Source organism: Pelodiscus sinensis, chromosome 1 (assembly GCF_049634645.1).
Source record: "Pelodiscus sinensis isolate JC-2024 chromosome 1, ASM4963464v1, whole genome shotgun sequence".
NCBI lineage: Eukaryota > Metazoa > Chordata > Testudines > Trionychidae > Pelodiscus > Pelodiscus sinensis.
The window spans coordinates 161,761,904-161,782,335 of NC_134711.1; the positions used below are offsets into that span (position 1 = coordinate 161,761,904).

Below are 20,432 nucleotides of genomic sequence, written 5' to 3' on the forward strand. Positions count from 1 at the left end.
ATACATCTGCATTAAGGACCTCAAGTCAACAGAATGCTAGCTAAACAGGGAACTGATTTGAAATGCCCTTAATATACTTCACTAAATCTTGCAAAAAGACCTACACAAGAGTGTTTTAAAATAAAAAAAATAGCATTTATAAAGTTGTGCAGCGTTTTACTTAATCAGGTTTTTTTCAAAAAAATGCAGAAGAAAATACTGCAGCCATCAGGGAGGAAATGCAAGAGTGTCTGAAGAGGAAAGAGAGGGTTTTATGGTAATTAAAACTGGTTATGCAGAGCATTAAAATTCTGCATAGATTTGCATATTTTCCACCACCTGTTTTGGGGACTGCAGAGCAGGCTAATTAACATAAAGCCTCTGATTAATTCTGCCAGTCATTGAGAGATAATTACAGCATAGGACTGTAAACATTCTGCACTAGTGATACAGCCTGTTTGCCAACATTTCTCTCAGGGATGGAAGTTTACCATGGCAACCAAGACAATTTTCTGCCTTCTTTCTTTTAAAAAGGAAGATCACTATATCTCCCCATTCTTTCTGAAGCATCATCACATGTAACTGGGTCCATGTCCTATTTAGCTTCATGGAATGTACTATCCCAGTTCTTTAGTTCACTGAAATATTGAAACCAGTTTTCAACAAAACTATATCCCTTTCCCCTTTTGGCATATTGCTTGAATATTGTATTGAAAGGAAGCATTAGGTTGATTGAAATGCTATGGAGTATACTGCATTCACATAAAGTTTCAATGTTTTCCTAGGCCATGTAGATCAATGAAGAGCAGGTAGCCCAAGTTGTTTTTAATTTACTAGGTATAATTTGCTTGATGCTGAAGAAAACTCAAGTTGACCCATACCAGCAATCTTAAAAAAAAAAAATCAATGCTACATCAGCCCCTTATGTTCAACTTCCAAAAACACTTTGCAAAATAATCTATGATTAAAACAAGGCTGTAATAAAGGAACATGTAAAATATTGGAGGTTTTAAATGCAGTACGACAACTGCAACTAATCTCTGGCGCAAAATTATGAGCACCAAGCATTAAACCAGCTCCTCCTGCTGACCATCACCCATCTGGTCTGAAGCTGTAAAACCATTACTATTCAACCTCTCTTTACATTTACAAATCTAAACAAACATAATTAGAATATGACAGATCACAGCCTGAAAACTATCTTTAATGGAACAGAAGCTTCAGGGGGTAGCCGAGTTAGTCCATACAAAAAACAGCAGCAAATCGTCTGGTAGCACTTTATAGACTAATAATACATGTAGATGGTATCATGAAAGCTCATGAGACCATCTACATGTTTTGTTAATCTATAAAGTGCTACCAGACCATTTGTTGCTCTTGCTTTTTTTAAATGGAATAGATACTTGATGGACAATTGGAGAAGGAGGGCAGTCCTTACCTGTACATTTAAGGACTGAGCAGCAGCCTGTAAACTTGTTCCAGCGAGCTGGACCTACAACACAGTGCAAAGAACTGAGATGAAGTGAAGTAACAGTCATATACAAATCTAAAAGATAAAACACAGACCCTCCCCCAAACATTCTGCAGTATCTGAAAGCAGGGGCAGTGCTGAGAAATATTAAACATAAGTCCATATGGACTTTGCACAGTGTTATCTGTCCACCGCTTAATGAGAAAAGATTCTGTCAGCTGAGGAACTCTGGGTGATGATATAAATCTGACTATGAATGGATAATTTTTGGGGTGGGTGAGCATTCTTTAGGAAATATAATTTTATGAAGAAATCTCTTGGTTTTTTTTAACAAAAACCATTTAATTATCTTCCTAACTTCAGAACAGGCATTACTCCAAAGACACATGCATTCACTACCTTCCTTATATCACACAATGGGAAATGCACACATGCATCAGGAACCTCAGACACCACATAAAAACTGCCCTCAGACTAGTCCATCACCCAAGCACTTCAAAAAGAATTTACCTATAGAGGACATGATACCCTTAACAAGGGTAGCATTGACTGAAGTGTATTCAAACTTAAATTTTGTGATCGATGACCTGGGTCATTCCAAAAAAAGCATGTGGAATCCATGGGGTACGGGAGAGAGGGAAAGGGAGAGGAGGGAGAGGCAGGAAAATTAAATTAAAGCAACATTCCAGAATTTGGGATTTTAAAGGAGCAAGATAGGAACAAAACTATTACTAACAGGAAAAGGATCTCTTCTCTGTTACCACATAAATTATACATTCATACACTGTATCCAGCTTTAATGACCCTCCTCATGTTACCACCAACAATTCTAGTATAAAGGAAAAATGTTACATGATTGTCAATTCTTCCAAGGGGCAGGATTATAACCTGTGGAATATTTGATGCTTGACAACTACTGTTCTACTGGGAACCAAGAAACATATGAGTACAAGAAAAACAAATAGCCAGGGTCTGGTAGTGCAGGAGTCAGGGCATGGCCTTGGTGATGAGGGTTGGGGGGAGAAATGTAGGAAACCGTGTGTGTGTGTGAGAGAGAGAATGAGGGATGGGGGATGACAAGAGGTTCGGGACAGAGGGTCCCAACTGGCATGGGCCTTTTCTCTGTCTCCAGCCCCCTCTTCTGGCCAAGGGTACGGAGGGGTTCAAGGCTTTGGGGCAGAGGGGCTACTTACTGGTGTGATGGCAGGCAAGATGGCAGAGCCCCAAGCCCAGTTGGCCACTTCACATATAGCTCTCTCCTGCGGGTTTGGTGCCCCCAGTGGCCACTCTCATATCATGTCCTTTCAAACAGCAGCCCCTCCTTTTCCATGTTATAGAAAATAGTCCTTTTCTTGGGGCTTCCCGTTGTCCTGGCACAACTAAACCCTGATTTTGCTTTAAGTTAGGAGAAGAGGAAGCTACATACCAAATTTGGTGGCCCTCGCTCTTATTGTGTAGGAGGATTTCTTGACAAATGCAGTCAAACATATATATAGATATTTCCTTTCCTGTTGTCCTATATAGTTCATCACTAGAAAAGCCCTCAGATTGTTGCAATTTAGTTTAATTTACCTTGCCTGTGGTGTTTCAAAATTTAAACATTAGTGAAAAATAGCACAATCATAAATAGCTGTCCTAGAGAAATAACTTGGGTAATTATTTTTACCTCTCGCAGCTCTAAAAGGTGACTGTACAAATGCAGGGGTCTTAAGTGCAGCTAGCACACACTTGAACATAAATTTTATTGTTCTCTTCCTGTCCCCACCCTATGCACACACTTTCTTATTGGAGTATTTTATAAGACTGCTGCTGAATGGCACCTTGTATTGTATTTTGCATTGGCTAGGAGTAGAGCACTCCACCTTAAGAGTAATCATAGCCATCATAACTAAGAATTCCTACACTGGAAGAGACTAATAGTTCATATATAAGGTGGTAACCAGTCTGACACTAGCCATTGCCAGATGCGTCTAAAGGTAGCTTGGAACTACAGAATCAAGAAATGAAGCACACATTGTAACATATAAAGCTATGATCCTGGCAACTTTTTAAAAATCATTTCCAGGTAAGTGACAAAATAATTTACTGATTAATGATTTCAGGTAAGTTCACATGAAAAATGAACATTAAAACAAGCTGTAACAAAACACAAAAGACCTACAGAGCTGCTAATATGTATACTATATTAACACCCACATTCAGGGTACCGAGCAAAGTGTATCAGAAAGGCATTCTCAAACAGCCGTGTGGTTCAGTGTACTAAAACATTCACAATGTTACGCCACAGGTCCTAGGAAATTCTCCATCCCCTGGAAAATTATAATTGTGACAAAAAAGTACTGAATGCTCAGTACAATAATATGGCAGCTCTGTGCTCGTCACTGAGCATAAAAGCCTGAGTACCTCAATTATACCATAATGACTGTGTAACCTCCGACCCAAAACATTTAAGGTCAGCCAATTAGCTCTAGTAAATTTTAAGTTTAAACTTGGTGCCAGAGAATGGAAAGAAATTTTAGGACATCTGTTCTTGGACCCTACATGTGATCAGACACACACACAAAAATATCTCCTATTTCCTTTCACCCTATCTCTGAAGTATAGCTTTGACTCCATAACAGTAGCTGTAGAGAAACGGTTAAGGGAAATAGAAGGCTGAATATTCTATGGCAAACAACTCCATGAAATAAATCTTCCTAAAAAATCTCTCAAAAATTTGTAGAAACATGTTTGTCTAGTTCCACCATTTTAAGCTTTCTTTGAGCATGAGAAGGGACAGGAGGACTACCATATCTCTTTTCTTTAACTGGGTATCAACAAGTTTCAGGTTCATGTTGGGGCAATTTCTGGGCAAATATAATTCTTTAGAGAAGACACAGTCTGGCCTCGTCTTTGTACTCCTCTGATTCTAACGGACACTTTCCCAGAAAGGAGGGAATATTGAATGCTACTCGTTTGTTCAGATTGAAATTTTTGAAAGAACTATGAAAGGCAGATGGTGTTTTAATTATAGATACTCTAAGCTGAAGTATGGCTCTGTAGTGGCTCCCATTATCTAGAAGTCCCCAAAAGAGCTATTTCCAAATAATAATTCTCATCTTATTTGATGTGTGCGCTACAGATCAGTAAAATAAATCATGACTGGCCTCCAATATTTAGCAGGCAGGGAACAAAATCTCACATCTGCTCAGGATGACAGTACTCCTTTACACTATTCATGGATTCAGCTGTGAGCTATACAGAAATCACCTCCCCTCCCCCCATCCATTTCTTTCCCAAACCTCTTCCAGTTTAAAATGTGTCTTGGTTTTACCTGATGAAGGTGTCCAAGGAAGGCCTGAGCCTGGGCTGTAGAGATAGCCCCTCCAACAGGCACAGGCTGCTTCTGAAAGTCCAGGCCATTTGTCTGTGTGCCTAGAAAGGCAGAAGAAATTACAAAACTGTTCAACAAGACTCAAAGAGAAACAATTAAATTTTTTAAAATTAATTATTTCTGAAATCTCCTGCAACTCTGGGCTTCTAACTCTTAATGCTGTGAAATGTCCTTCAATAACAAAGATTTGAGTCTTCCTAGAAATGAAAGGAGCACTTTCACTCCCAGCAATTAACATATGTAAGTTAATAAGACAGCCAACCATGAAAAATTTCATTGCTCTGTTAACAACTATAACCTTGATTACATTGCCCTATCAGAGCTAATAATAGTTTCACAACTAGAGGCTCTGTAACTGTATGTGCTTAGAATTAAGCTCTTACTTCAGTACTCTCTACCTTATAACTTGTTGCTGATGGTAATTTTGAAATTCAGACTTTTGCGGAAAATAAGGATCATGGCAGTAACAACACAACACATACTTTTTCATCAGTAGATCTCAAACGGCTTCACGCTCTAATATATTTAAGGAAAAAAGATTATTTTCAAGAAAGTGAAGGGGCAAATGAAACAACGAAATGTTAGTGTCACGTGCATTAGAACATACATACATTCTAATAACTATATACCAGTGTTCTGATTAATATTTGTGCAGAGGTCTTATTATACTAGATTGCTCTTGTTCTAGGGATATTAAATATCGGTTAATTGAATAGTCAATTACCCTCATGAATTCTTATCGATTACTCAAATATTCTGTAACCCCTGAGAGTAGTGCCAGCAGCCCCACTCCTGAGGAGCACCTGGCCACTCCACACTGCTGCCTCTGTATCAGAGGCAACAGCATGGGGTGCCAGGCAGGAGCTAGTCCATGAGGGGAGCTAGTTTAAAAACTTCCTTCATGAGTTGGCTATCTGTCGCCCCATGCTGCTGCCTCTGATACAGAGGCAGCAGTGCGGGGTGGCAGCAGTCTCTGTCTGGAGGAGAGTGGGGGAGGGTCTGAGCTCCCAGACCCAGCATGAGCTGGAACTGAAACAAGCTGCCTGCCCACTTGGCTCCTAATATATTTTAAATGAAGAACTGCAGCTAGGGTAGGTCCAAGACCGGGTGCAAGCCAGTACTGAGCCGCGCTGCTAGCCAGGCTGCTAAAGAATTTACTGGCGGCGGGAGGGGAGAACGTATGTAGTCCACAGCATTAACCTATAAGCTTTTACTTATTGGTTAATCAGTTAATCAATTACACTATTACATCCCTATCTTGTTCTATTATCTTTTATCCACTTTGAAAAAATTTAGAACTGATTGTATTATGAACTTTCTCCTTCTCTCCCCTGAAAGCCTGGAAGAATGGAAAGCCCAAAAACTAATGCTGGCACATCTGGTTGAGAAAAATGAAAAATATGAGAATTTTTTAATCAAGATATTGTCAAAGATTTTCTCTTCTGCTAAAAATAGCTATACCATGGTTTCAGGAATCACCCCTCCATGTTATTTCAAGGCACTACAATAAATATTGCAGACAACAGTTTTGGTATATTGTTGATATTATTACCACCTAACTACAACATCCTCCTCAACTACTGGTGACTATGGCAAGGGATATTTCCACTGTATACAAATGTACTGACGTTCTACAGCAGATGATACAATACATAGATTCCAATACCAGAAGGAACCACTGTGATAATCTAATGTGACCTAACGCAGACTAATGTGCGTATCTTAAAAAAAATTGTTTTAAAAATTGCCAGGAATTTCTATCAACTACTCGATTAGTTGATAAGGAGGGACACTCGCTATCTTCTCTGTGGCTCTCCAGTTTAAATGTAGGAGCCAGGTGTGCAGGCATCCCGGCTCCTACTACAGTTAAAATGCAGAGCTGCAACTGGGTTATCTCCTGAGGGCTATGTGACCCGGGACTCAGCAGTCCGGGCTCGCACTAGCTCTGGGACTCCCCTTCACCTCTGCCTTTCTTGCTCCCCTCTGCAGAGATGGTGCTGGGGAACTAGCTTTTAAGACAGCTCTCTCCAGCACTAGCTCCTGCTGCCTCTGATACGGGGGGGGAGAGGGGAGAGAGAGAGGAGAGGAGACGGGACACGACAACAAGTAGTTGAGTAGTGACTCGACTTGTCACTTACATCCCTTGTTGATTTTATATCAGGGCTACTCAATATGCAGCCCGTTGGTGGGAGCCAAAACAAAAAAGCAGTCAATATAATGGTCTTCTGTTGATATGCATTTTAGTAGTTAAATTCCTGGACTGTCATTGCTCATTAAAAGTGCTGTCATATGGGTGGAAATCGGGTAAATACTGCATTTTATTAATATCAGCAGAACTGACTTAAATAGGGCTTATGTGTTCTGTAGTCTTGCCTTAATCTTTGTATTCATGCCTGTCAGTGTGAAAGAAGCTATTTGCATATATATTTGCATGTATATGCAACCACAATTAAGTTGCGGCCCTCGGCATATGCTGAGAGTATCGTGGCCCTGGGGGCTTCCAAAGTTGAGTAGCCCTGTTTTATATCTTTTTAGTTTTTTTCAACAAAATATTGTATGGTACCAAGTCAATTGCCTTTCAGAAATCTAAATATATTACATAAATACTATTACATTTATCAATCAAATTTATCTCATAAAAACAAATTAAATTAGTTTGAAAGGATCTTTTCCTTAAAACCATTCTTATTGACATTAATTATATTATCCTCTTAATTCTTTATTAACTGAGTCCCATTTCAGCTGCTCCATTAGCTTGCCCAGGATCGATGGCATACTGACAGGACTATAATTACCCTAATTTTCAAAGAAATAGAGTGACTAAAATAAGAAAAAACAATGTGCTTAGATCTGGAGGATATTTCTGCAGGATCATTGAACTGCATCATACAAAAAGCAATCAGATTTTGTTCACCAGTGATAGAAAGTGCTCAACTAATGCATGACTGCCTCTGGCTTATTACAACAATCGGTAACCCACAACCCCTCTTTTAGTCCTAGGACTCCAGTGATATTAACAGACCACTTCACCTTGAATGGTCCTTTAGAATGTGAGCTAACTACTTATGCTAATCTGTTTGACCTTGTATTTAGCTGAAGAAGAGCTGTGTATAGTTAGAAAGCTTGTCTTTTGCACCATCAGAAGTTTGTCCAATAAAAGACATGACCTCACCCATCTTGTCTCTCTAATATCCTGGGACGGACACAGCTATATCACCACTGAATATTCTGCCTCCATCTTATTCAAATTAAAAATCATTGATAGCAAACCTAGGTTATTGACTAAATGAAAGAGATGCAGCTGTTATATAATGGAATTTTGGCACCACTTTAAAAATCCCTGAAAGCAAGCATGGCTTATTTTCAGGAAAATCAAGGAGGCATATAGTTAAGCTCCAGAGGATTAGATTTTATCACACACAAATGCAAGCAGGATCTAAAGGAATGCTTCCATTACAGCTAGCTGGAATAGGAGAGAAAGTCTGGGTGTGTCTATGTAAATAGTGATAGAAATGTAGCCGTGTTAGTCTGGGGTAGTTGAAGCAAAATGCAGGACAATGTAGCACTTTAAAGACTAACAAGATGGTTTATTAGATGATGAGCTTTCGTGGGCCAGACCCACTTCCTCAGATCAAATAGTGGAAGAAAGTAGACTACTTTCTTCCACTATTTGATCTGAGGAAGTGGGTCTGGCCCACGAAAGCTCATCATCTAATAAACCATCTTGTTAGTCTTTAAAGTGCTACATTGTCCTGCATTTTGCTTCTATGTAAATACATTTTGCTCCTGCTTTGCTAGATCTGTTAGATATTCAGCAGATGGAGTGGTATTTTGCACATTGTAATCAACTTAATTTGTGACTCAACACACGCTATGTTTGTATTAAATGCAGGAACAGAGAAAATACGGTTGCCAATGTTTGTAATTTTGTGGGAATACAGAAAAGTAGGATTGTGCTAAATTGTTCCAAAGGTAGGTAAGGGCTGACAGTATCTTGCAAATGCAGGGGCTCGACTTTCAGAGGTCTCTGAGAAGAGAGGGGTGAGAGAAGGTTATGTTAGTTAGATTATCTGGCTTCCCCTACTTGGACTGGTTTGACCTGTTCTCTCCCCCCTTCACCTCCAACTCTCTCTCTCTCTCTCACACACACACCCCTCTGATAATTAGGTGCTTCTTTTCTTATATTAATTGTGCTGGAGTTACGTCTCTTCTACCCTGATTGCTGAAAGTTGAAATCACTGGGAGCTGAAATCACTTTAAGACTGATGGATAGAAGTAACAGCCAAGAAGTGGATGGCAACAGTTGGTGACTGAGAGCCAGCAGGATGGCAGCGGAGAGTTATGATGAGCAACCAGAAGAGCAGTGGTTGCATGACAATTGGCCAGCAGGGTGGTGGTGAAAGGCATCAGCATCCAGCAAGGAGATGGCAGAGAGGTCAGACAAATAGCGAGCAGGGCAGTGGCAGAGAGCAGCAAGCAGGTGGATGGCAAGTGAACAGCAGAGTAAGAGGCTTCTTTACCTCCCCCCACTCAGGAGAGCAGGTGAACTCTGTGGATGCACCTCTAAACTCTTGGTCTGCTCTGACCAAGGCCAGCGCATGTGATTTGGGCACAGAGAAAGGCTGGGCATGTGAAAGGGGCATGCAGATTGCTGGACTTAAGAACCTAAAATGGAAAGGACATTACCCAACCTACTTGGAGTGGAACATTTATTCATGGGTTTTGTTTATGAACTCTGTTTGTGATGTTTTTCCAAATTAATGCCAAATTACTTCAATTCCATTTATTAAAAGTCTCTTTTCTACACTCAGATTCTGTGCTTGCAAGTGGGGAAGCATTGCCTCTCAGAGGCGCCCAAGGGATTGTATGAATTTCCCAGGTTTCTGGGTGGGGGTGTGAGCCATTTCTGTGTGGGATGGATGGAGCGGAATCCCTAGATATTGAAAATGGCTTCACCTGACAGAGGTTTACACTGATAAAAATATTTCCATTGATGGAAAAAAAATAAGTTAGGTAAAATATGAAAAATGCTTCTTGAGAACTTACTACAGTTTGATTTAAGAATACTTACTTTGTACGTTTTTACACATAATATTGACAATGTGTATTTTAACTGTTAAAGAGTTTAACCATGTCCCCAGCCCTACCTTCAATTCTGCGACTGCAGTGTTCCCGGCCCCACTACAGGAGCTGCCACCGCTGCCGCACCTGTGGCCCCGACCCCATTACCTGGGCTACTGAATCCCTGGCCCCTCTACTAGGCTGTGGCAGTCCTGGCTGTGCTACCAGGGCTCCAGTCCTGCTCCAAGCCCCAACACTGATGGGCTCTGAGCCACTGGGCCTCTTGCCACTGGGTCTCCCAGCCAGGATTCCCTGGTTCAGGAATATCCATGGTCTGGCCGGAAAAGGGAGTCCCAGTTTTTGGAGGTCCAATCTGTAGTGGTTCTTTCCCACTACAAGCATCAGGAAGTGTTTTTGGCCTTCAAAGATCACAATGTGAAAGTACATATCCTTGAGATCGAGGGTGGCATAGCAGTCCAGAGAGACCATACGGAGCTTGAGGCGGACCAGAAACTTGTTTAGGCCGCACAAGTCCAATATAGGTCATAGGAAGGTGGTATGGAGGGTAGTAAGAGGATGTAGCCATAATGGATAGTGGCTAAGACCCAATAGTCTGATGTAATGTCCCTCCATGTTGGGAGGAAAGGGCAGAGTCTCAAGGAAAACAGATGAGCAGGATCTTCCGAATCTGGTATACCATCTTTGGGTGCACCCTCAAAAGGAGCACTTATCCTGCAGTTTAGTCTGGCTTGCCAACTGCTGGCCAGACTGAGGATGACGGCCCGACTTTCTTTTGGAGAACTTCAGGTGGGAGTGAGCCAAATCCTGACATGGATAATGGCCCTTCGGTTGAGAGGTTTGGGTTTTAAATTTCCTTCTCTCAGTCCCCAGGATGTATAAGCCCAGAGTTTTCAGCACTGTATAGGACTCCTTAACTCCATGCAACTTAGCATCCTTCTGTTTTGCAAACAGGGTGCTCATATCAAAGGGGAAGTCCTGGATGAAGTTCTGCTCCTCCAGAAACTGGCCTGAGAGGAGCTATGCTGCTTATCACATGGAGATGGCAAATGCCATGGAATGAGCTGCCAAGTCCACCGCATCTGATGCCACCTGCAGCGCAACCAGGACCACTAAAGACCTCTCTTTCACCAGAGCTTTAAACTCACTTTGAGGCCCATCTGACAAGGGGGACTCAAACTTGGTCAACATCTGCCAGGTGTTGACCTTGTATCAGGCGAACAACACATGGTGATTTGCCACCTTCAACTGAAAGCTGGCTGACAAAGTTTCTTGCCAAACAAGTCTAGGCGTTTAGAGTCTTTATTCTTGGAGGAGGGTGAGTACTGTCTGGCCTGGCACTCCCTATGGTTGACTGACTCCACCACAAGATAGTTGGGTGGCGGGTAGGTATACAAGTAATTGTTGTTCCCTGCTAAGATGAAATATTTCCGTACTGATCTCTTGGCTATAGGCAGGATGGAGGAAAGGATTTGCCACAGAGTATTGGCAATCTTGGCCTTACCCCTACATGAGATGGTCGCCACCCTAATGGGGCCCACTTGTCCCGGGATTTCCAGCAGTGAATCTGAGGTCTTCTACACCTTCTTGGCTTGGAGGACCAAGCTATTAGCCACCCATCTCAGGAGGTCCTAGTGGGCCTCTTGTGGGATCCAGAGGCACGTCCGGAGAAGAAGCCACTTTCACTCATTTGGCGATGAGGTAGAGGAGTCTAAAGGTGGTTGACCTTCCACTCACCCTGACTGCCTGCTGCACAGCAAGGATGTTAAAATGCAATTAATCGACTAGTCGATAGGCACTTTCGCATTCCTTCTTTGAAATGTTCGAGAGCCCCCTTTGGGGCCCTTGAACATTTCAAAGGAGGAATGTGGAACTCCCACTGACTCCATGAGGATTCCCAGTCCTGCTGACTCCGGGCTGCACGTGGGTGCCTGCTTTGAAATGCACAAAAGTCCCCAGCAGGGACTCTTCTGCATTTCAAAGCCATAGAGCCCAGGGACAGCGGGGGACTCACACTCCCCTGCTGATCCCAGACTCCATGCTATGGGCTCCCCTGCCTCCCCTCTGAATCGCGCAGAGTTGACAGTTTCAAAGGGGAAGCTGCTGCCCCTCTGAAACTGCCGCCTCCACATGACAGGGGGGAGGGGAGGGGTAGCCAGGGACTCCCCAGCTGATCGCAGGTCCTAGAGAAATGCCGCGGGGAGCCCGGGATCAGCTCAGGAGTTCCCAGCTGATCCTGGGTTCTGGGGAAATGATGCGGGGAGCCCAAGATCAGCTGGGAACCCCCAGCTGACCCCGGGTTCCAGGGCTGCCCTTTTGAATCTCTGCAGAGGTAGCGTTTTAAAGAGTTAGCCTGCTGCACAACTGATCCCAAAATCAGCTGTGCAACTGCCGCCTCGGGGTTTCAAAGTGGCAGTACCGCACACCCCCTCCTTCCTTTGCTTCCTCTTTAAAACTGACTCGTTTAGGGGGAATTGACTAGTCAACATTACTATTGGATAAACAAATGCTTATCAGATAGTTGACTAGTCTTTAACATCCTTACTGCAGAGGGACTGTTGCCGCTGCATCATCCAGTTGTCCACGAGATGCTGGGGGCACCAAAGTTGGTGTTGAACAGCCACCACTGGTCCTGGCTTTCCTCCCTACTTTCTCTTGCTCTTATGGGACATTGGGGACCATGCTAATCACTAACGTGCCCTTTGTCTAAACACCTTAGGCGGGTCACTAACAGGCATGGGATGCTTGCACTCCAGACACAGTTTGAAGCCTGAGGACAAGGGCATGCCCTAGGCTAAGTCCCATCCGGGACACTACTAACAAACTAAAAATTAGCTAATACTAAGAAACTACTGAGAAAACTATATACACAGCATAGACTGCATTTGAAGCAAGATCAAAAACTGTCTGAAGCACAGCAGTTCCACTGCACTAGCATTGGCAGTAAGAAGGAACTGAAAATGGGGGAGCAAGCAGCAACTCTTGTACCACGACATGATGTTGCCATTCCCAGGGTTGACAGAGTGGATCCCCTACAGGTACTGCTGAAGGAAAAACTTCTTGCATTGACGCACATGGCAAGCACACACACAAGAAGTCACTTGAAGAATTTTTATTTCAAACGGGCAGATGGGAAATTAAGGGCATTCGTTAAAATAATATATTGTTCTGAAAACCCCAAGTAAATTTTATGCCATCCTCACTTTTTATAGGACAAAAAAAATAGGATCCCAATTTACCATTAGGTGACTGGATAGCGGGGAGGAGAGATGTCCAGATGTCTCTAGAGATATCCAGAGCTATTCTCTCTACCCTTCAGTGTCTCTTGGAACATCCAGTTGGCCTTCCTGTCCAAGAATGGGGTCAAGAAGCAGGATTTTGAAAGAACTTTGAAGAGTTTTGTTTAAGACAGAGAGAAGTCTCACTCTGAGGACATGTGATGATCACAAGTTCCTTAACTTCAGCAGCAACTAGCTCCTTTTGTGAGAAACTTGTGAGAAACTTATATGAGGTACCTATTAAACATCAGAGCCCCATTTGGGCATGTAACCAACAATAACACGCACGAGATACCCAAAAGATGCAATCTATTTTAGGCATTCTGATTGTAAGTCTCAGTAGAGAACACCTTTCTGAAGTTCCAAAGCATCATAAAATGCAATCTGTCTAATTTCTAACTACAATACTTCTTTAACTTGCATGAACCTTAGCTATTAGTTTCATAGAACTTGCAAAGATATGGCATCATGTAAATTCCATACATCTCAGCTATTTCTGTCATGAAATTCTACCAGCTCATAGACTTTTGATACACAAATGATTCAAAGAGAGAAAAACAGCAATGATTCATTGTGGTTAAAAGATGTGCTGGCAGTAGATACATGAGAAACTCATGTGAGTTCCAAGCATCACTGAGAAACCAGCAGAGTTTGTAACTTCTTTTAGCCCTGAAAGTGATAAAAATAAAATTATCTGAGATTAACGTCTGACTGGTGCTGCCTATGAGATATTTGAGCCCTAGAGGAAATGGTTCATAAATATTACTAATTACTATCTTGACTTGTTTGTGAGAATAAAAACAATTATATCTAAAAGAGTGCCCCCAAAAATTCTGAGCTCTGTCATTTTGCCTGAGTGTAAAATAAATAGCTCAGAGACCATTTTAATTTACTAGAGATTATACTTTTAAAAGGATCCACCATATGCCACTACAGAATCTAAAAGTTCCATACAGTCATTCCCATCATTAGGACACACAAATGAGGAAGGCACAGAAACTATAGTCCTATGTTGTGGTAAAGACATCCATAAACCAACAGGTTATCATAGAATTGAACCCCTCCAGAGCTGATCATCTATTTGCCTTTGCCTGTTCTACAGCAGAGTTATGGTGTTCTGGAAAAAGAAAGAACAGCCTACGTACGAACTATGTCATCCTCTTTAGCTGCATATTTTAGTCAAAGTGTCCTAATCATTTTTAAAGCATAAAGATATATTGAATATACTGCCAGACAATGTTTCCTGGAAGCTGTGTGCTTGTGCGGCCACTCAGGAAAAATTCAAATGCTGCCCAGCTGATTAGCAGAGTGCCCCCAGCTAGTGATTCTATTGGTGTGCACATTTGCACATGCATTTGTGCACATAAATTTATTCTGCACATGGATGGAAAAAAATTAGAGGGAACATTGCTCCCAGATAGAGCATCGCCTCCAGCATATCTTATCTGCTCCTTCTATGTTCTGTTCCCGTGACTAAAATAAAATATATCAAATTTTCCTGAGGATTTTCACGCATTTCCAGCTTCAGTGCTTCTGGAGAAGAAAGGGAGAGTTAAAATCATTGTCCTCCTGAGAAAACCTACACAGTTTCAAAGTACAGCCACTTGACAGGATCTGAATGGGATCAGAACTTCTAAACCACACACTTTAAAATGTATGCTTTTAAATTCATAATGGATTATTTTTATGTACAGAAAAACAAAACTCTTAAAACTCACTCTTTGCCATTCCTACTATTGTAGAAATTACAAACTGAAAAGGCATAGCAGGGAACAGACATGTGAATTAGCTGAAAACATTTGGCTCCACCTATTGCAGGGGAGGGGAACCTTCCTTGATCCGGCCAACCGCTTGTCTTGATCTGACACTGAGGCTTCGGGCTCAGACACCCGCCTCCTCAGCTGTGCGAACAGGCACTGGCGCTCCAGCCAAAGACAGAACGCCATGACTCGTGCTCCTATGGAGGGGAGGGGAGCCACAAGTGGGGTTGCCAGATGGCTTAACCAAAAATACCAAATCCCCCCCCCCCCCCTCCAAAAAAAAACACCAGGGAAAAAATTATGGGGGGGGGGGGGGGGGGGGACAGGACACCATTGTTTGAAAAAAAAAATTAAAAAATAAAACAGCATTAAAACAGCATGGCCCTTTCAGTGTGAGCAGAATCAGAATAAGGATAGGAACAGGGGAGAAGCTGAGCACTAAGACCCAGGGAAGGCATTTGCTTCCCCTTAATCTTTAGGCTTTTTGCCGGTGGCCATTTTGTATTCTTGATCAAGCCAGAATGCAGCTTCCCTGAGAAACCAGGTAAGCAGGAGGGCGGGAGGTATCGGGGGCCAGGGGCTGGGCCCAGTTGCCAAGTGTGTCGTAGGGTTGCCAGGTGTCCGGTATTTTCACCCCCTGGCAAGGAAAAAAAAAACAAAACAAAAAAAACCCACAGAAAATACAGGACATTTATATTTTCTCAATTTGTTTCCCGAACAGAAAGCTCAAATACTGGACTGTCTGGTTCAAAGCTGGACACCTGGCAACTCTAGAAGCATGAAGAGTTGCACTGAGACACTTGTGCCCTCACTGAGAGCTGCATCGGATAGGTGCCCCCATGCTCTGCCCTCCCAGAACCCAAACCCTGCTCCTGCATCCCTCTTCCTGCCCAGCCCCTGAATCTCCCCACAGCCCACTCCTGCACCCTCTCCTGCACCCTTCCCCCAGCCCACTCCAGCACCCTCCTTCCTACCATTCCTACACCCCTACCCCCAGCCTGCTGCTGCACCCTCACCCCACACCCAGACCCCACTCCCTCATCCTCAACCCACTCTCTAGCAACCAACACACTGAACACCTCATTTTTAGCCCCACCCCAAAGCCTTAGGATGCGCTCCACAAAATCTACTAGTTCCAGACCCCCAGAAGAGTTAATCCAGCCCTGGGAATAAGCCCTGAGCCTTGCACCTCTTCCCCCTCCCATAGTGGGGCTGGAGTTGAAGGGAACTGAGGGGAATGTCTCTCTTGTCTTGCTTCTCAGTTGGGAGCTATGTCTGTGAGCAGCGTTCTCTGTAAGCTGTGTGCTTATGCAGCCACTCAGGAGAGATTCAAATGCCACCCACCTGATCAACAGAACTCCCGCAGCTAGGTTTTGTTTCTACTGGTGGTGCACATTCACATATGCCTGTGCACAGGGCTCAACAAACCGCTGTTTCTACTCGCCTGTGGCGAGTAGATTTCAGCCGGTCACTCCATGTGCCCCATTCACCGGCACTGCACGCATGCACAGTGAAGGTCTGGCGCATGCGCGGTGCGGGGCTGGCAAGTAGCTCTCGCTGCAGTTTGTCGAGCCCTGCCTATGCACCTAAAAATGTATTCCGCACATGGATGGGAAAGATTGTCTGTGAGGATTATGTTTTCTTCTTCTCACTTGGAGGCTAGGTAAATGAGAGTTGTGGGATTATTCCCTGCCCCCTCACTTCTCACTTGTATGTGGCCCAAATTATTTTTCTGTGGGTCAGTGGCTCCCAACACAAAAAAGCTTCCCCACCCCAATCTGGCAGGAAAATATCCATCAATCTTGAATTAATACAGGCAAAGCTCAATTGTCCTTAGTAGTATTGTTGTTAAAGTCCTGTACAAAGAACATGAGAGAATTACCAGCATAAAATGTTGTAAATTGCCAAGTTCATAGCAGCTCCTAGAGTTGAAATAAAGGATGAATACTCTTGTTATTGAGGAAAGTGAAGGGAAAAAATTGTTTATCCCATTACAATGCACCCAGACTTCTTTAAAAGAAATGAGAAATTATTGCTTAAAATTAAAATTTCCCTTAAGTAATATCCTGGACTTATATACAGAGAGATGCTGATTCTGAGTTATTTCATTCTCTTCACTTTTTCATTCAAAGTTTTCATTTCTATTCTGTTACCAGAGAGAATCAGTATATTAAATGGTATATGGAAAGGAACTAGCAGTATAAAATAGTATTTTTTAAAATCTAGCTACAGATAAAAACAGTATGTTTTAAATACCATTTACATTTTAAAAAACAACACATAATGAACTCTTTTCCTTCCATCATCTACAAGCAGCTCTTTAGGGAGCTCTTATGTAAAAGTGTGTTAAGATTGTGGTATTAGGAAAAACAAAGAAGAATCTGAAAGGTGTAGAAGTCTACCTCAATTCCCACCAGCAATCCTACCTCTCTACAGAGATGAGAAAAAGAATGGAAAAAATAGTGTGTGAGAAAAGGCAAATTCTGCATAAATGAACAGCTAAATACACTGTAGTTTAATATATTAAATAGCAACCAGGGATCTCTAAGGATATTTCTACACTGCAGTGAGACATCTATGGCTGGCCTATGCCAGCTTGCTCAGGCTCACAGGTCACAGGCTGAGGGGCTGTTTAACTGTGGCATAGATGTTTGGGCTTGAGCTAGCTGTGCTCTAACATTGACACCAGTGTCAAACAGCTCCTGAGCCCTATGAGCCTGAGTCAACTGGCACAGGTGAGCCATAGGTGTCGCACTGCAGTCTAACATCCCCTGAGCACGGTTGCCAGATACTTAAAAAAAAAAAAAAGAAAAAATACTGAACATGGTTGGGGAGGGGGGGAGGGGGGTTGGCTGAGCAAAAACAGCAAAAAAGAAAGAGGCACTGCATCTTTAAATCCCCGTGCTCACCTCTCCCATTGCCCCCGCACAGATGTGGAATGTCCCAAGTGCCCTTCCATGGAAGAAAAACAGAATTTTTTTTTTTTAAACTGGACAGAGGTCGCAAATACCGGGCCAATACTGGATACTTGGCAAACCTACCCCTCAGACTAAAAAACATTACAAAAATGTACAGAAAACAGCCCGTGTTTATATGTAAATAGGACATTGTCCCTTTAAAAGCCATTCAATTCTCCCAGAATGCCAACTCTGAGCACTTAATGGTAATTTCTTACCTGTATTCCCATCCCCACTCTCCATTGGTGGTTTACTGGTTTCTGACGGATTGTTCATTCTTGAGTCTGCATTAAAAAGAGGTAAAGAGATATAAAATAATAAAGTGAAAAATCCTGATGCTGTCCTGAATAATCTCTCTCTCACATACAATGATGATGACCAAAGGTGGGATCGTAGATATGTAGGCCTGAGCTGAGGCAAAACCCAAGTGTGCAATGGTGAGAGTTCCAATTAGGCCATGGTTTTTAAGGATAAACTTCACCAGCCACGTACACAAAACAAGAAAAAGTTGACAAAATAATAGGAAGGAACTGACAAGGCAAGGGTGACCAATATAGTGAAACAATTATAGAAGCAAAAAGTAGGGAGAAAAAGCAGCCATTTATAGATTCAAAAATATTGATTTATGCTAGATCTAGATTTTGGTTTTGATAAAAAAATTCATTACAAGGAGAAATATTTATCTAGTCCTGCATTTTTACTGGATAGGAATGTCATCAGTGCCAAATTATTTATGATCTCTTTCCAATCTCCACTGTGGATCAATCTGAAAGTGTTCTCCTAATTTTCTAGTTTGTCAGTTTAATATAAATAAGATGGAGAGAATTTAATTTTTGTGTAAGTGACAGATAACTTACATTTTCACAGTTGCAGGATATTATGGGGGCTTTCAGAAGGGATCAGTCAATTATCCGATGACAGTAGATATTTAGAATATATTAAGAATATATTTAGAATATTTTTATATTTAATATTTAGATTAATTTAATTTTTAATTTGTAATACTTTAGAATATGTAACGTTTATTAAATATTAGTTTATTTTTATTCTAATTAATTCTTATTCTAATTTTATAATTCTAGATTTTATGCTAGATTTTAGATTCTAGATTATTTTTATTCTAGATTATTTATTATATAGATTCTAGATTATTTTATTCTAGATTTTATAATTTCTAGATTTTACTCTAATTTTATTCTTATTTATGTATTCTAATATAAATATTAAAAATGATTGATATTATAACATTTAATATTTTAGAATATTTTAATTTTTAGTATTTTAAAATTTAGAGTATTCTGAATACTTTAAACGATACTGTCAACATCACATGTCAAAATAAAAAAGGAAATATCCTTAAATCAAGCTTCATTAAGTTCTCAAGCAACTTTTTTCTTACCTTGCCTATCTGTAAATTGTAATTATTATCGATGGAAATATTTTTTCATTAGTTTGTGTGTATGGTGAAATTTATATTTATTAATAAAAATAACCAAAGCCTAAACATGGTCAATGCAGATAGCGTTCCCAAGTGGCAGGGAGAGAATACAGTTTCAAGTACCTAATATAGCTGCTCTCAAAGCAGTATCAACTCCAACAGTTTTCTTATTTCTTGCTGGAAATTGCAGCATCCCACGTTATCATAAGCACAAGACAGACTATGTCAAGTGGTTAAGTAGAAAAATTTGTACAGAGAAAAAAACCAGGCAAGTCCTCAAACATCTTCCATCCTCAATTTGCTCAAATTGTTCTTTTGATGGGTGTTTAATATGGTTGCTCTTGTAATCGGTTTTCATAAAGCAGAGATTCAAAAACTATGATTCATTGATCAATAGTTTCCAGTGAGTTAACCACTGCCACTAGCTACTCTCCTCTGTTCCAGTTGTTTCTACAGGTGACCAGGGTCAACTTGCCTAGTGTAAAAGCAGCTGGAAACAATTAAAAGAAGCCAGCCTTGCTGTCTCTAAAAGTATAAATAGAGCAAACTGGAGCCAACCTACAAATCACAGCCACCACTGGTACTGAAAATGCCAACCTGCAAAAGGAGAGGTATCCAAACAGGAGCAAGATAAAGAATGATCAGAGCTGGGGAAGAAGACCAAGCCTCAGGAAACCTTGTGTGGGAATAAAGGAAAACAAGCAGACCATGAAACAAAGCAGCATATGCAGAACTGAAGGGGAAGAAATAGAAAGGAAGAGATTAAGTGAAAAGCAAAAAGTGAGTAAGCGGGGGAGGAGGGGAGTTTGTTTTTCAAAGTCTAAAGTCATTAGTTCAGTTTAAAATGCATCAATAACTTTCCTGATGCAACTTTTCAATGTAAATAATTGATATAATTCACCTAGGTATGGCTTGAAAAATCTAGTCACCTATAACAAGTAGGAACAATTCCCAAGCGAGAGGCATCAGATTGTACAAAATTTCATTTTTTGGTATTGCCGAGAAAAATATCTAGCCTTTATGGTGGAGATTAAAACTTTCCAACGTGAGCCAACTGTAAAATATACTGTCTGCCTGAACTGGCTGACACACCCAGA

At 41.5% G+C, this 20,432-nt stretch overlaps 1 protein-coding gene across 5 annotated transcripts in view; it reads right to left on the reverse strand.

Moving 5' to 3' along the window:
• Positions 1-20,432, reverse strand: part of POU2F1 (POU class 2 homeobox 1) — a 195,288-nt gene that overhangs the window by 77,750 nt on the left and 97,106 nt on the right. For all 5 annotated transcript variants that reach the window (XM_075909143.1, XM_006124221.4, XM_006124220.4 and 2 more), the window contains 3 exons: positions 18,116-18,181; positions 4,764-4,864; positions 1,418-1,471 (listed from right to left, as the gene is read on the reverse strand). In XM_075909143.1, coding sequence (XP_075765258.1) covers positions 1,418-1,471; positions 4,764-4,864; positions 18,116-18,181 — 221 coding nt within the window. Of the gene's footprint in view, positions 1-1,417; positions 1,472-4,763; positions 4,865-18,115; positions 18,182-20,432 lie in introns of those variants that run through there.